Here is a 13,774-nt window from a genome sequence, read left to right as displayed (position 1 = left end):
ACATAGACTATACCCATGCTTCTGAGCCGTTTGAGCCTATTTTTATTTAAATAAAACGTCATCATTTTCACATTTAAAAAACCCTCAAAAACTACGTCACACGCTTTAATACATACCGATACTACAAAAAGAAATTAAAACTAAACATGTAAAAAAATGTCTGAAAAATAAATTATTTTTCTAGTATCAAGATAAAGTAAAGTACAGAGTTGTCGAGATCGCTCAGCTAAATGAATTGTATCGTTGACCTCTGATTCTTACACGTCGCTTTTTCGCCGGCCAGGACAGGCCTTATTTAGGATCGTGGATTTTGATACTTTTATTTTTTTCGTACTTTCTGAAATATGAACCGATAATTTTCTTTTAACGTTTTTAAATATCGTTTAGATGAGTACACTTAACAGTTAAATTTATGCAGTTGAATTAAAAGTCACCCTGTATATAAACATATATATAATATATAGGCTATGTGGTCTGATACCAAAAATGCAGTCATTTAAAACTTATGCAGTCCAAAACCCAATTAAGTACGGTATAAAGTGAGATAGCCTATTTGCCATGCATGTGAAAGGTTGCTAAGTTATAAACTCCGTTCCTAATATAAAGACCAATTGTTACTAAGTTGGCAAATAAATGAATTGCATAAAGAAACAACAGGGGTTATAAAAATCCTAATCATTTTTATTATCAACCTCATAATGATTTTTAACATTTTTGCAACACTCGCAAACCACAATCTCTTTTCTTTTGTTGCGATGCTTCTTGTAATGACAGCACACTGTATGTTCATATGTCTCTTCGATTTTACGGCAACACTGACTTGCAGAGTCTCCACTGGATAAGTGGCAATGGGTCTGGCAACATTTACAGCTATTGTCAATTTCAATTTTTTTATCATTATCACTTGAAACTTCAGTTTTTACTACAGGCAAGATTCTAGGGCCATTCCGAGTTAGAGGTCTATTTGTACAATCTAAACTCTGTTCTCTTCTTTTTACCGTTGCAAACATTCTGTTTACTTCTTCTATAGCATCTTTAGATTTGGTTTTCGCTTTCATAGAGTACTTCAGCTCTTCCAATTTCATTTGAGGTATCGAAGAAGATTTATGTCGTATTAAATCAACTGAATTGTTGCTAATTCTGATGACATCGGGTTGATGATAATCTATAATCGAGAAATTATTATTTCTATCTATTTTATCAAATTCTCCGATGCAGTAGTTTATTGTCCTACTTATAGTTAGTCTTGTTTTCAGGGATTTATTAGCTTCTGTAGAAGTGCCAGCATCTTTGAATAGAGAAGTTTTACTAGTGATATCTTTTGTCTCTTTATTCTTTTGAAAAACATTGAGTACCTCATTAAGTAGATTCAAACCTTGTGTAACATCTACTTGGGACGTTTGTACATCTTTTGTAGTCATATCAGGATCAATATCTCCAGCGGCATTATTGATTTCATTATTATTACAATGTTTGTTAACTTTGCATGCATGACATGACTTACTTTTTCTTTTTTTGTTTTCTATGTGTTTATCGTCATTATTTCTACATTTTCCATTCAAACAGATTGAGCAAATGAACTTATTCGCAACATCTCTTGATTTTTTATTCTCCATTCCGTTCTCAAATGTTGTAATGTATATACGTACCTTTTTAGAATCGTTTTTGGGTATCATAGAAATTCAAGAATACTACATACATAAAATCACGCATAAAATCAAGAATATTCTGAAACAAAATTTTTGTTTGTGTGAAAATCGTTTTCATATAAATCGTTTAGGAAAGCGAATATAAATGATAAAGTTAGAAGGGGAAGTCCTAAATAAACTAAGCTTTAACAAAATCAACCTTACTAATAGGAAATATGATCGTGATCTTCTGAACATTAAAACGTTAATATCCAAAGAAATCTAGCGTGTGATACACCTACAGGATTGATTCAGGTTTAGGTTTGGGGTTGCTAGGGTCAGATGATCTCGTTAAATCATTAAGATTAAGTCATTTTAGGGTCTAAAGTTATTGATGAAGATGAATATGAACAAGCTAATGGACTTTAACCTGAAAACGCAGAAAACTGCGCAAAGCAGAGAGAAAATGAAAATGGAAGCGAAGGGTGCGTTCAGGAACATGCAAAAATGAAAGAGAATGATGATCGTGAATAAGCTTGAGGACTGAGTGTAAGCAGCATTATCATCGAATAATAAGAACACGCACCATCAAAGTGTACCATTTCAAAACAACAATCAATTATAATAAACAGATTATGGAAATGTTGTATAGATATCTAAAAATTGGGTGCCACAATATGACATGACCATTAAAAATGACATTGCGCTCGTCATGATATTTGGCACCGTTCTTTTTCTATTAAAAATTGGGCCGTATGGAGTGCGAGTTTGTTAGCGGTTCAATGAAAATAAAAGCCCTTTTCACTATTGCTTAAAAAAATCCTAAGATTAAAGTTAACAAAAAAAGGAGATACGGGTAGGAAAATCGAGGTTTCTTTACAGTTTTTATGGTCGTTATTTCTATATAATATATAATAATAGGTCCTTTGATCCGTCTCTTCCATGGGCGGTCTACAAAACCCACTTTCTAAAAGTTATTCAACAAAGCCTTAAAGTTTCATAGTTGTATGGTTTTCGTGAAAAGATCACAAACATAAAAAAATTAATGTTTTTAAATCTGTGGAAAAGATTCACAAAATGCTTTTGTCAATATAACTGAAAATTCTGGCATGAAACTATTATTACGTATGAGACATTTGGCATGACATAAAAAAGACAATATCAAGAAAGCAAAATATAAGAGTGTAAAAAATTTTAAAAAATTATGCCTTAATTTTTTGTGTTTTTCTGATAGAAAATCTGTAAGAAATTTGGAGTAAGAAAATTGTCGTAAGTTTTTGTAATTGTATTTTACATCAATTGCATTACTTTCATAAATTTATATTTCATGATAGGACGTATAGCTAATATATAAGAAACCGAAACTCCTTTTCCGTTATGGCTGTTAAACTCTAAAACACTTTCTGAATCAGTCTTAAGACCAGCTTTAAAATGTTTGAACGTCAATTACAACCGATGATAGGTCTGTACAATTATACATATATATCAATCCATTCAATGCCTTACTGCATTCGACAAATTAAACTATTTTAGGTTAATTTCTAGGAATTGATAAAATATTTTTACAGCGTCGTTACACAGAGCAGCACATGAGAACAAATCACCAGAAAAGTTTAGGTCAAAAGAGATAAAACAAATAATGATAAATAAGAAGAAATGAAAAAAGGCAAAGCTGAATATTTTTACAGCAAAAACATTGAATATGATAGGGAACACTATCCTAAAAGAAACGCAGATTTTGAGAGAGATTACCAACTTTATACAAGCAGCACTCAAAAACAGGGGAGATATGATTGGACAAGAGACGTTGGTTGTCAATGTGGTGCTAAAAGCAACATAATAGGTTATTCAGCTCCTAAACATACAGAAGTAGTGTATTACGGTGATATACCTAAGCAAATGTATGCATATACAAGGGCTAAGAGTTTCACTAATGTTGGAGTTGGAAATGTGATCGTCCAGCAGAGGAAGAGAGTAAGAAAGATATATTTGCCTGAGACGGTGAATAGAGGGGTCGGAAGTTCTGATCTTTCTACGTTTTTTGCCGACAGTAAGTAATTTGTAATCGTTTCTTTATATATTACTACTAATATTATATTTTTTTTACTTTTTGAAATAACTTCATTGCTCTCCGGCTCTCTTTTGATAATGTTGTGGTAAATTTCACAAATGTTTTCCTTAGTCTTTCATACATGCATAAAATCACGCCTCTTTCCCGGAGGGGTAGACAGAGACTACCTCTTTCCACTTGCCACGATCTCTGCATACTTCCTTCGCTTCATCCACATTCATAACTCTTCATGCAAGCTCGATATATTCCTTAGTCTTAGTGATTATTATTATTTGAATGCTGAATTTCAACAAAATTTTTCATTTATACAATAATACCACCTCTTTCTCTTGTAAATACATATTATGATAAGGCTATTTTATTTTTTTAAGGGAAACCCCGATATGAAAGAGACAACTATTATCACTTTGATAGAAAAACTTCATCAAAATGCGTTGGAGGAGTGCTGGGTATCAGACAATGCACTGAGAAGCTGTCACCTATTTCTTGTTATAATAATTCTAAAGGCACTAGTCCAAGTGAAATTAAAAACACTAAAAAAGTCAGTAAAGACATTGGAAATAATACAATAGACAAAAACTTAACTACTACTACCACACAAGTAGAAAGTTTCAATGATCGAAGCGAACCAGATTCGTCAAAGCAAATAGAAAAACAATCAAAAATTGTTAAAGATGTAGATGCTATAGAAAATGTGAAGTCTTTGCGATCCACAATAAAGAAATTTCAGGGCTCTTCTACTGTACAAAAGTCATCCGACTCGCTGGAGCAACATGTGCATAATTTAGAAGACCCTAGTTTCATTCAAAGTACAGGATCATCAGATCCAATGGAAAATAAATTAGAAAAAGAATATAGAAATATATTCTCAAGTAAGAATAAAGAAGAAAAGCCTATGCACGAACTTAAAAGTACGTCACTACTGCGTCGACGTTTTGAAGCATTAAAACGAGGCATGGCAAAGAAAGACGACTCCAAGAAAAATTCAACAACATCAAAAGAATCGAGCCCAGTCGTCAAAAATAGTGACGCTCCTGTTCAAAGAGATATTTCTGTAGAATCTGATCCTCCATCTTTAGAGGCAAGATCGATTTCTCATACAAAAATGTTTAGTCCCCCACCGTCTGTGTACAAGCGTGAGGGGAGAGCAAAACATCCAACGAGAAAAAAATCATACACAAGTAAAAAAGATAAAGAAGGCATCCATTGGCCTCCAAAAAATGAAAAAGCAGATGATGCCGATGTAAAAGGTATGTTCAAAATGTGGGGAGAAAAATTCGATTTTGATGATGATAAGAAGCTTGAATCTCCTGATGCTTCAATTGAACAAAAGAAAAAAACAAAGATAAAAGACGGACCGAAGACTGAATCAGACGATAAGAAGGAAGGCAAAAGATTTTTTTTCTTTAGAAAGAAAAGCAAAGATAAAGATAAGTCATCTGTAAGTAAAAAAGGAGTTACAACAGGTCGTTGTGAAGTTAAAAACTGCACTGTATTAAACAGACGTAAAAGCGAATCTAAACATCCACAAAAAAACATAGTTAAAAACGAGAAAAAACAAACAAAGGCAGAAGAAAACGATGAAATTTTAAAAAAACACTGGCTCAAAAATTTTATTCAACGAACTATAGAATCAAGGAAAAGTTTGCAAATAAGATGGAACAATAAAACTTACACCACAAGTAGTAGCACTGTATTTGAATTAATGGATAACTTATATCGGCAAGCGGACGTAGTTATCAGGTCTCAAAGTGAAACAAGCACTGGGACTTCATCTTATTATCAATCACACCATAAACATCGTGTAAATTTCGTTCAGGATATTGAAGCATGGATGATACCGAACTTGATCCCTCATAGAAATATGCCATATAACTTTTTCCGCAGAAATGAAGGCCATAGCAGAATACCTGACCGTAAATGGTTCATTGATAAATCTAAGGCGTTCGCTCATGAAATAGAACTGGTGTTGAACTCGAAAAATTTTGTAAGATTTCACAGAGCTATTAGCTCAGATTACTTACAAATAGATATACCAAAAGGTTTCTTCACAGATCAAAGTAGCGATAGTGAAAAGTTTGCAACGAGTAACTCGGAAGAAGTATATAAAATTATCGAGTATGAAAGTCCTGAGTCGCGTTCGGAATTTAGAATCAAAGTTAATAATAAAATTGGAGATTTTTCACATAATGATATGAAAATAACAAAAAAAGTAAGCGTAAGAGACAAAGATACAGATACGAGAGCAATAGAAACTGTCATAAAGAAGCCACCAGTACATAGAGATGTTGTGATTCAAGGAAGTAACGTATATATTCCAAAAAGATGTGATGTCGTAGGTGTTGGAATAATCACACATCATGTCAATAGATATATCGGAAAATCAATGTAAGTATTATTTTTAATGACAATCCAGTATCTATTTTTATAATATTTATTTTATTAGATCAGATAAGAAGTGACTAAGATGCGTAGGATCAATTTGATAAGCAGTTTTTGAACAATGTTCTTTCCTGGCAGTTATCTCGGTAACTGTCAGGTCCATGTCATTTTCATCTCGCTTAAGAGCAGACTGGGTTGACTTTGAGCATGATCTTGAATTAGGTGAGTTCGGTTCGGTCCGGTCACACGAAGCGATCTGACCTGCGTAACCTTGCAGGAGGGAACTATAACTAATACTGAATCATGGTGACACATCCAGTTGCTGGAATTTGCTTTTTTTTTCAATGCAAGAGCATTAGTTAGCACTTAAATAACATAACTCAGAAGAGTCATTGGTATACAATTAGTACAAAGATCAGTTGGAATTTGAACCTGTGCCTTAATGCACACCATGCATTGGGCATTATCCTACTAAGAGAATGGCCTATCACGCCGCGTGGCTCAGATATTTTATATTTTCCGTAATAGGTAGTTTTTTTGGTTTTATGGCTCTCAACTAATATTCTAAATACAAAAGTTTGTTTGTTTGTTGTCTCTTCACGCGTTATCTACTGAAGCAATATTCTTGAAATTTTGCGTATAGATATATAACTTGCTTCATTTCCATATAAAAATAAGTACCAGTAGCTTTTGAGTATATTCTTTACAAACATACATAAATAAAAATATTTTCTCTTTATCATTATGTCGGCTACTTTTCATAAATGCCGCAAAGACTATAATTCCTGTGAAATTTGCGACTCCTCCACGCGTACGAAGTCGCGGGCAATACCTAGTCGCAAATATAACATTTGATACGATTTCAGAATGGACATCGAAGATAATGTTTCTGAGGAAGAGTCGGAACATTTAGCTGGAAAAACCATAAAGCAATGTCAATTTGCAGAAAGTTATCTAAGAGATGACTATCGAAATTGGATGCCACTGGGTATGGACTTATTTCCAACACGTGCAAGTGATATGCGGTCAAAATATGGCGAATCAGTAGAAACGTTAACCAGTCTACATAATCAGGGAGACGGCACGAAATCTTGCCCCAACATTTTAACAGATTATGGCTCAGGAAATAATTTGCAACCATCTACTGATAGTCGTGGTTCTTTTAAAGATACGCAGATGGATCAAACGAAAATATTCAACACATTTAAAAGCACAACAAAGTCTGAACCTCCTCTGGAAGCTAAGAGAATTCTGCCAAAAGATTCATTTGAAGTATTGAGAAAACGTATGTTGTATGCTTGTGGTAATAAATCAAGATGGATTGATCCGGATGATAAACCGTACTCTGTTCCAAGTATAGAGGATAAAGCCGAACAAGGTGCAATAAATGAAACATGTAGAACTTGTAATAAATGTAATAAACGCGTCTCAATGCCTAAATGCGGCTTTCCATGTGAAAGTGATCAAAGTTCACACGTCCCAAGAGTTCCACCATCGAAAAACGCTGAAATGAAACCACATCATGGTATTCTGTCTCCATACTTGAGTAAGTCAAACAAATCTTTATGTTCAAAACATGCAACAATATCAGATGAACATTATGAAATTCCATCTCCGCCATGTATGGACTATTGTAAAAGTGTACAAGATCCATTTTGTTCAAAGCCGCCGTCCAAAAAATCATCATCCAGCTCAAACTCTTCATCTAAATCAAAAAAATCGTCAACTAAATCACCCATTAAAAATAAATCAGCAACAAAAACAATTCTACCAAAGAACCTTCAAAGGAAATGTCTGTGTTCGTGTTCATCAAAATTATCTACATCATCAAAATCCTCCCCAATAACCGAAAAAAACTCGTCACAAATGGGACGCGCTAAGAAGCCATGCCCTTGCTCACCCAAACCGATGAAACAGTTGCCAAAACTACCAAAACCTTGTACATGTTCTCCAAAAGATTCTAAAACTAATAAAGAACGAAAACCCAAAAATCGAAAAATTTTATCAAAAAAGCCTTCACAAAATAGTTGCAATGGGTCCATGTCACCACAGCAGAGTCAAACTCGTTGCTGTCAAGGGCAGTCAAAGAATATCAGATCTCCTCAATCGCCGTGCCCGTGTACGGAATGTCTCAAAAAGTCTCGTTCTCAGGTAACAACAGGAAGTCAAGATTGTCCACCTAAACTACCCCCGATATCCTTAAAGACTTCATCAGATCCTATTACGATCAAACCAAGTATACCTGAAATCTGTCCAGGCTCACCATGCGAAACCGCATTAGATGAGTTAGCTAAAAAAATTCAAAGCCTACCTAAAGTTCAGGGAGTGCATTTAAAAATGAAACCAGTTCCATTTAGTCCCAAGTGTGTCAGTGATTGTCCGGCATCAGCTTCAGATGAAAAATTAAGTAAAAATAAATCGACTTATAATGAGACATGTGACTTGGGCTGTCCCTCAGACGAGAAATTATTGATAAGAGTAAAGGAAGATACTGCGAGTACTGAAGAGATACGTGAAGGTCTTAATATAAGGGTTCAAGATGCAGATGGGAAAACACTGTATGAGAGGCGAGATTACAAAGCCAATTGTGGTGTAGTAACTCATAAGTCCTCAGTTTTGGGCGAAATGTATAAAGTAAACCAAGTGTCAACGGCGAATGTTGATAAATTAAATTTGAAAGATGACAATCAGAAATGTGCAAATATTGCGAATATGATTGAAATTTCATTCGGTCTAAAAGTGACCCAAGGAGACAAAATAGCAGAAATAAATTTAAATGGTGTAAATGACGAACATGATAAACTTGATACAAAAGAAGATGAATATAATAATGAAAATGTTTTTATTGTTAATAGTGAAGCGGAAACTAAACTTGATGATCCCGATGACAAGAATGACATCAATATAAAAATAGTTATTAAAAACTTTGACACAAGTAAAAAACAAGAAAGTAAGGATGTTTCCCCAAAAATCATACAAAAGTACCATACTGTGTCTACTGGCTATAGCGATATCTTAACAAATTACATTGACGACATGTACTCAATACACAGAACCACGATAGATTTGACTGCTTCAAAGTCTCAACCACAACCTAATTTAAGTGAGGATGAAAGAGCTAATGAAAAAATTACAATAGAAAACATGGAATCAAAAGGAGGAACAACTAGAGAATCACTGTCAAAATTAAAAACGTACAATTCAGATAATCACAGCATTGTATCTTCCGAAACAACACAAATATCACGAACCTTACAAAGATCTGAAACATACGAAGTTGTAAACCGATCTCGTGAATCAACCTTAAATTGTAACACTTTTGAAAATTCTCAAAGTACACAAGTAATTAAAAGGCAGAACTCCATGACAAATACAAAAATGTTGCCTGATGTTTGTTCTATAATGCAGAAATCTATTACCAGTGAAAAGACGCTTACAGTCGATATGAATGACATGCCTATAAGTTTGGAAAAAAATGAAGTTTGTAAAGAAATACAGATGTCTGAAATGCATATTAAAAAAATGTTCAGTAAAACATCATACAATTCTGAAAATACAGCAATTCTCGGAAAAAGTTTAACAGATCAAATCAAAACGGTTCAAAAGCTAGAGGCTTTAGGATTGGAGAGTACAAATAATAACATGCTCATGGGAAAAAAAACCAATAGCGATAGACATTCGTTCATAAAAAATAATACAATGCACGGAAAAAATAGTAAAATTGAAGAAACACAAACAGGTATACCATTACAAAAGTCAGAAAAAAATATAACAAATACAAGTAACAATGATGGAATATCTAAATCGACGAAAAGGAAATCAGAGACTGATAAAAATTTATTAAATACAGGAAATTATGATGTGCTTGACAATAATAACAACAAAGCAATTAATGAATCTTCCGAATCAATAGAAATTGAATGTGAAGAATCTAGTATTAATAACTATATTCTTGAATGCGAGTCTGGTAAAAGTAAATCAGACACTGAGATAACAATGCAAAGTATCGAACATAGTGCAATGACTGAAATAAATAGTAAAACTAAGAAAATTGAATCTTTTGAAGTCATTCATCCAAAGGTTGAAGAACCACTAAAAAAATCAAGTACTTATAATGATAAACCGGTATCTAAATTAGAAAATCAATCGCATACTGAGAAACCGGTTTACTTAGGCCAAGAAGAATTAGTCAAACCCATAAGCGAAATTAAAAAATATAATACTTTCGAATCTGTTCAGAAATTTGAAGTTGGAGAAGCAATACCCAAAGCGATATCTGAATACACAAAAATAGAAAAGACAGTAACCGAGGGTATAGAACAAAACGAATCACAATGTAATAAAATTGACGACAAAATTAAGCAGTTACAAGATTCCTTTACTTTTCTTAAAAATGTTGAGTTCTCTAAAGAATCGCTCAATAAACTAGAGTATAATAAACAACAGACAAATATAGGAGACATAAAGAATGACGACGCGAGAAATGAGACCAACAAGTCAGAAACACTTTTTTCCCATACAGATACAGATGAACAAGATGATACAGTAGAATTGACTAATACAAGCGATGATGCAAATGGCAGTAATGTAACTATGAACAGACCATATACAAAAAAAGAGAAAAAAGAAATGTTAAAACAAGTTTTCGAGAAAGCAACTTCTCAAAAATGGAAAACGAAAGGTAGCATGAAACGTCTGAAGAACATCTTAAAATTTATTTTAAAATCTGATAGCGATGTTGACGAAGTAGATGAAATTAATAAGGAACTACTGAAAGATTTCACACTAGCGGGTATCAATCAGCCAAATTTTTTCAAAGGTTCTGATAGTATGACAAATTATTATAGAGTTGGAGAAGTTTTACAGTCGGACGAAGAGATCAAAATACATGATCAAAGTGAGTGTAGTGACGCATCAGATTATCAAGAGAGTGTCAGCAAATGTCCATGTCATAATATTGCAGAGAGATTAAATAAACATGCTGAGATTTTAACTGGTGGCTGTTGTTGTAAATCTTCTAAAGTTCACGAACAGACGTCATGTAATATCAACAACGATTTATTTAGGATCAATTATAAAACATCAAAGTATATGGATGTCCAAACACAACATTCTGTTATCAATAGTAGAATAACAAACGTAATGTTACTGAAGAAAATGGAAAGCGTGATGACATCGATGAGGTACAGCGACTTTGAAAAATTGAAAGAAAATGGCGCTATTTCGTCTTACAAAGGCGATAAGGAATGCGAAGTGAAAAACGTTACAACGAATACTGTGGTAGGACTGTTAGATGATGGCAAAATAGTGATTCGAACTTCAGACTCGAATAAATCTTCTCTGAAAACAGAAATATTCATCGGGTGGAAAGGAAAAGATAAGAAAAGACAAAAGGAATGCAAACCGGCGACATTTTCAAATCCAGCTGATATTTTACAATCGTACGAAACCAAGAAGGCTGTGCTTGAAATCTATACGGAAAATACTATCACTAAAGAAGGAGAGCGGTTAGTAGCTAAACTGCCTAAATTTGTTTACGATAAAGAATCAGAGATTGAGAAAAAATACGTCAAAAATCTTCTACTACTGCATGATTCGAGCTAATATATTTTTAAAGCGGCCTGACTAAAAGTGATATGAGTACCTATTTAAGAACTTTAAACATCAATTGGGCTAACGAAAACTTTGTAATTTAACAAAATGTAAGAAATAAATACTCAGTAATGTTAACCAGATTTTTTCAAATAACTTGTTTATTTGTGTCGCATATTGTATTATCCAGTTTTGGTATAGGATTCTTATTATGTGTGTTTACCATTGTTTTTAATAAATTGTGAAATTTATCTTTGTTTTTTTTGTTCATTATTTATATCACCTAACGTTTCATTCGCAATAAAAGAAATAAGAATGATATAATATGAAATATATTCTTTTCTATTCTCTCTCTACTCTAGACCTTATCCCATGTACTTAGGGGTCGACCTTCTTTGCTCTTCCTCTCCACTCTTGAGCTGTCCTGGCGTCTAAGTCTGCTTTTTCGTGGTCCCAGGGTTTTGTTCCTATCCTGGGGACACCGGAGCTCGATGCGATGTGTTGTTGGCCAGGGTCTTCGGTCCAGCGGGCGAACTAACCGAACTACTTACTGTAAATAGACGCATTTTAAGTCCTTCCGACCGGCGTCAACAAGGTGGTCAATTTTCTACTCTGTTCATTTGATATATGGTTTCTGGAAGAGCAATATTTAAGCCCACAAAGATGTAAATGCAAACACAGGGCAAATTTGTCTACCTTTATCTAATTCATGCGTAACCATGATACTGCTAGATTCGAACTCGTAAACTCTGCTACGAGGTTGCAGAAGTCAGGCAAGAATCGTTTCATGTTAATCATGCCACCACACCCGCGCTATGAACTTTCATAGCGTGGTTTGGTGGTCATTTTTAGAGATCAAAATATATTGTCAAATTCGATAATAATCAGGCCAGAAGTTTATTTGTGACGCAGGGTGCAATTGGGAATATGAAAAGATGAAAGAGAATTTTACGTTTTATTACAAAAAACTGTGGCACCGGAGGTCCTGGGTTCGAATCCCGACCAGAGCGTGATGAGAAACAAACTTTTTATAATTGACTTCTCATCTTGGATGTTTATCTTTTTATTAATTTAGTATCATTGACTTAGTATCTCGAAACACAAGTACTTATATAAATGAATGAAGAGAGTTATGAATATGGATGAAGCGAAGGAAGTGTGCAGAGATCGTGGCAAGTGGAAAGAGGTAGTCTCTGCCTACCCCTCCGGGAAAGAGGCGTGATTTTATGTATGTATGTATAAAAAGAAAGAAAAATTTGGCCAGGCTTTTATTTCTTACCCAATATAGTTTTTAAAAATACTGTAGTTTCAACTTAGCTATTGGTTTATACAAAATATCGAAGATAGACCCACAGAATTCGAAAAATTATACCTATGTAGAATAGTCGCAATCGTGACCGATGCTGATCATTATCATCAGGCGCCACTATTCGTTTTAATACTGTATCTCAATTCTGTTTGAGTTTTATTTGACAGTTTTACAAGTAAAATTGTGAAGAACCATGAATTTTTGATTAACTTGAATACAGAAAATGAACTGATGAGACCGGCCCTAGAAAAAATTAAATAAATTATATAAATAAAAAAAATAAATTCTAAAATAAATAAACAATTTCCTTTATTGACCATAAAAAAGGATACATATTATGTAGTAGAAACATACATTATGAATATGTTGAGCAAAAGCGGACTTATCGCTAAGCAATCTGTTCTAGCTAACCTTTGGCAATTTCTTCTTTTTTAAGGAAACAATTTATTAATTCATTTCTTTAGTAAATTAATGTATAATGAAACAAAAATCTTTAGAGAATATTAATTCATCAATATCATCACAGAATATTTGTAATTTAACATAATCATGCTGTAAAAAAATTATAGTAAAAATAATAATAAAAAAAACTATTGTCTTAAAAAGTACTGAATGCAATCAAAACCAAGTATAAAAATTTCCTTTGGTATTTTATTTTCACGAATCACCAGTTTATAAGCGTGTCTGAAAAAAGAAACAAAATAATATTTAAAACAAATACATAAAAATCCTTGTGAATAATTTAAATAAAAACATAACTAATAATCATCTCATCACCTACATAGAAATCAT

General features: G+C 33.4%; 2 protein-coding genes across 2 annotated transcripts in view; both read right to left on the bottom strand.

The window, feature by feature from the left end:
- Positions 1–671: 671 nt before the first annotated feature.
- Positions 672–1,616, bottom strand: LOC106129470 (uncharacterized). Its single transcript, XM_013328040.2, has one exon. The coding sequence runs from the start codon at positions 1,614–1,616 to the stop codon at positions 672–674; it is 945 nt and encodes a 314-aa protein (XP_013183494.2).
- An 11,647-nt stretch (positions 1,617–13,263) lies between these two features.
- The window catches only part of LOC106129490 (phosphatidylinositol 4-phosphate 5-kinase type-1 alpha), a 44,856-nt gene continuing 44,345 nt past the window's right edge, over positions 13,264–13,774 (bottom strand). The window contains exon 19 of the mRNA XM_060952627.1: positions 13,264–13,666. Within this exon, the coding sequence (XP_060808610.1) occupies positions 13,655–13,666 (12 nt within the window). The 3' untranslated portion in view covers positions 13,264–13,654. The remainder of the gene's footprint in view (positions 13,667–13,774) is intronic.

Source organism: Amyelois transitella, chromosome 29 (genome assembly GCF_032362555.1).
Source record: "Amyelois transitella isolate CPQ chromosome 29, ilAmyTran1.1, whole genome shotgun sequence".
In the NCBI taxonomy this organism is placed as follows: Eukaryota; Metazoa; Arthropoda; class Insecta; order Lepidoptera; family Pyralidae; genus Amyelois; species Amyelois transitella.
This window is presented reverse-complemented; position numbering and strand designations above follow the sequence as displayed.

Coding starts and splice junctions, on each gene's coding strand:
- LOC106129470 (XM_013328040.2), bottom strand. CDS start 1,616: ATGGAGAATAAAAAATCAAGAGATGTTGCGAATAAGTTCATTTGCTCA.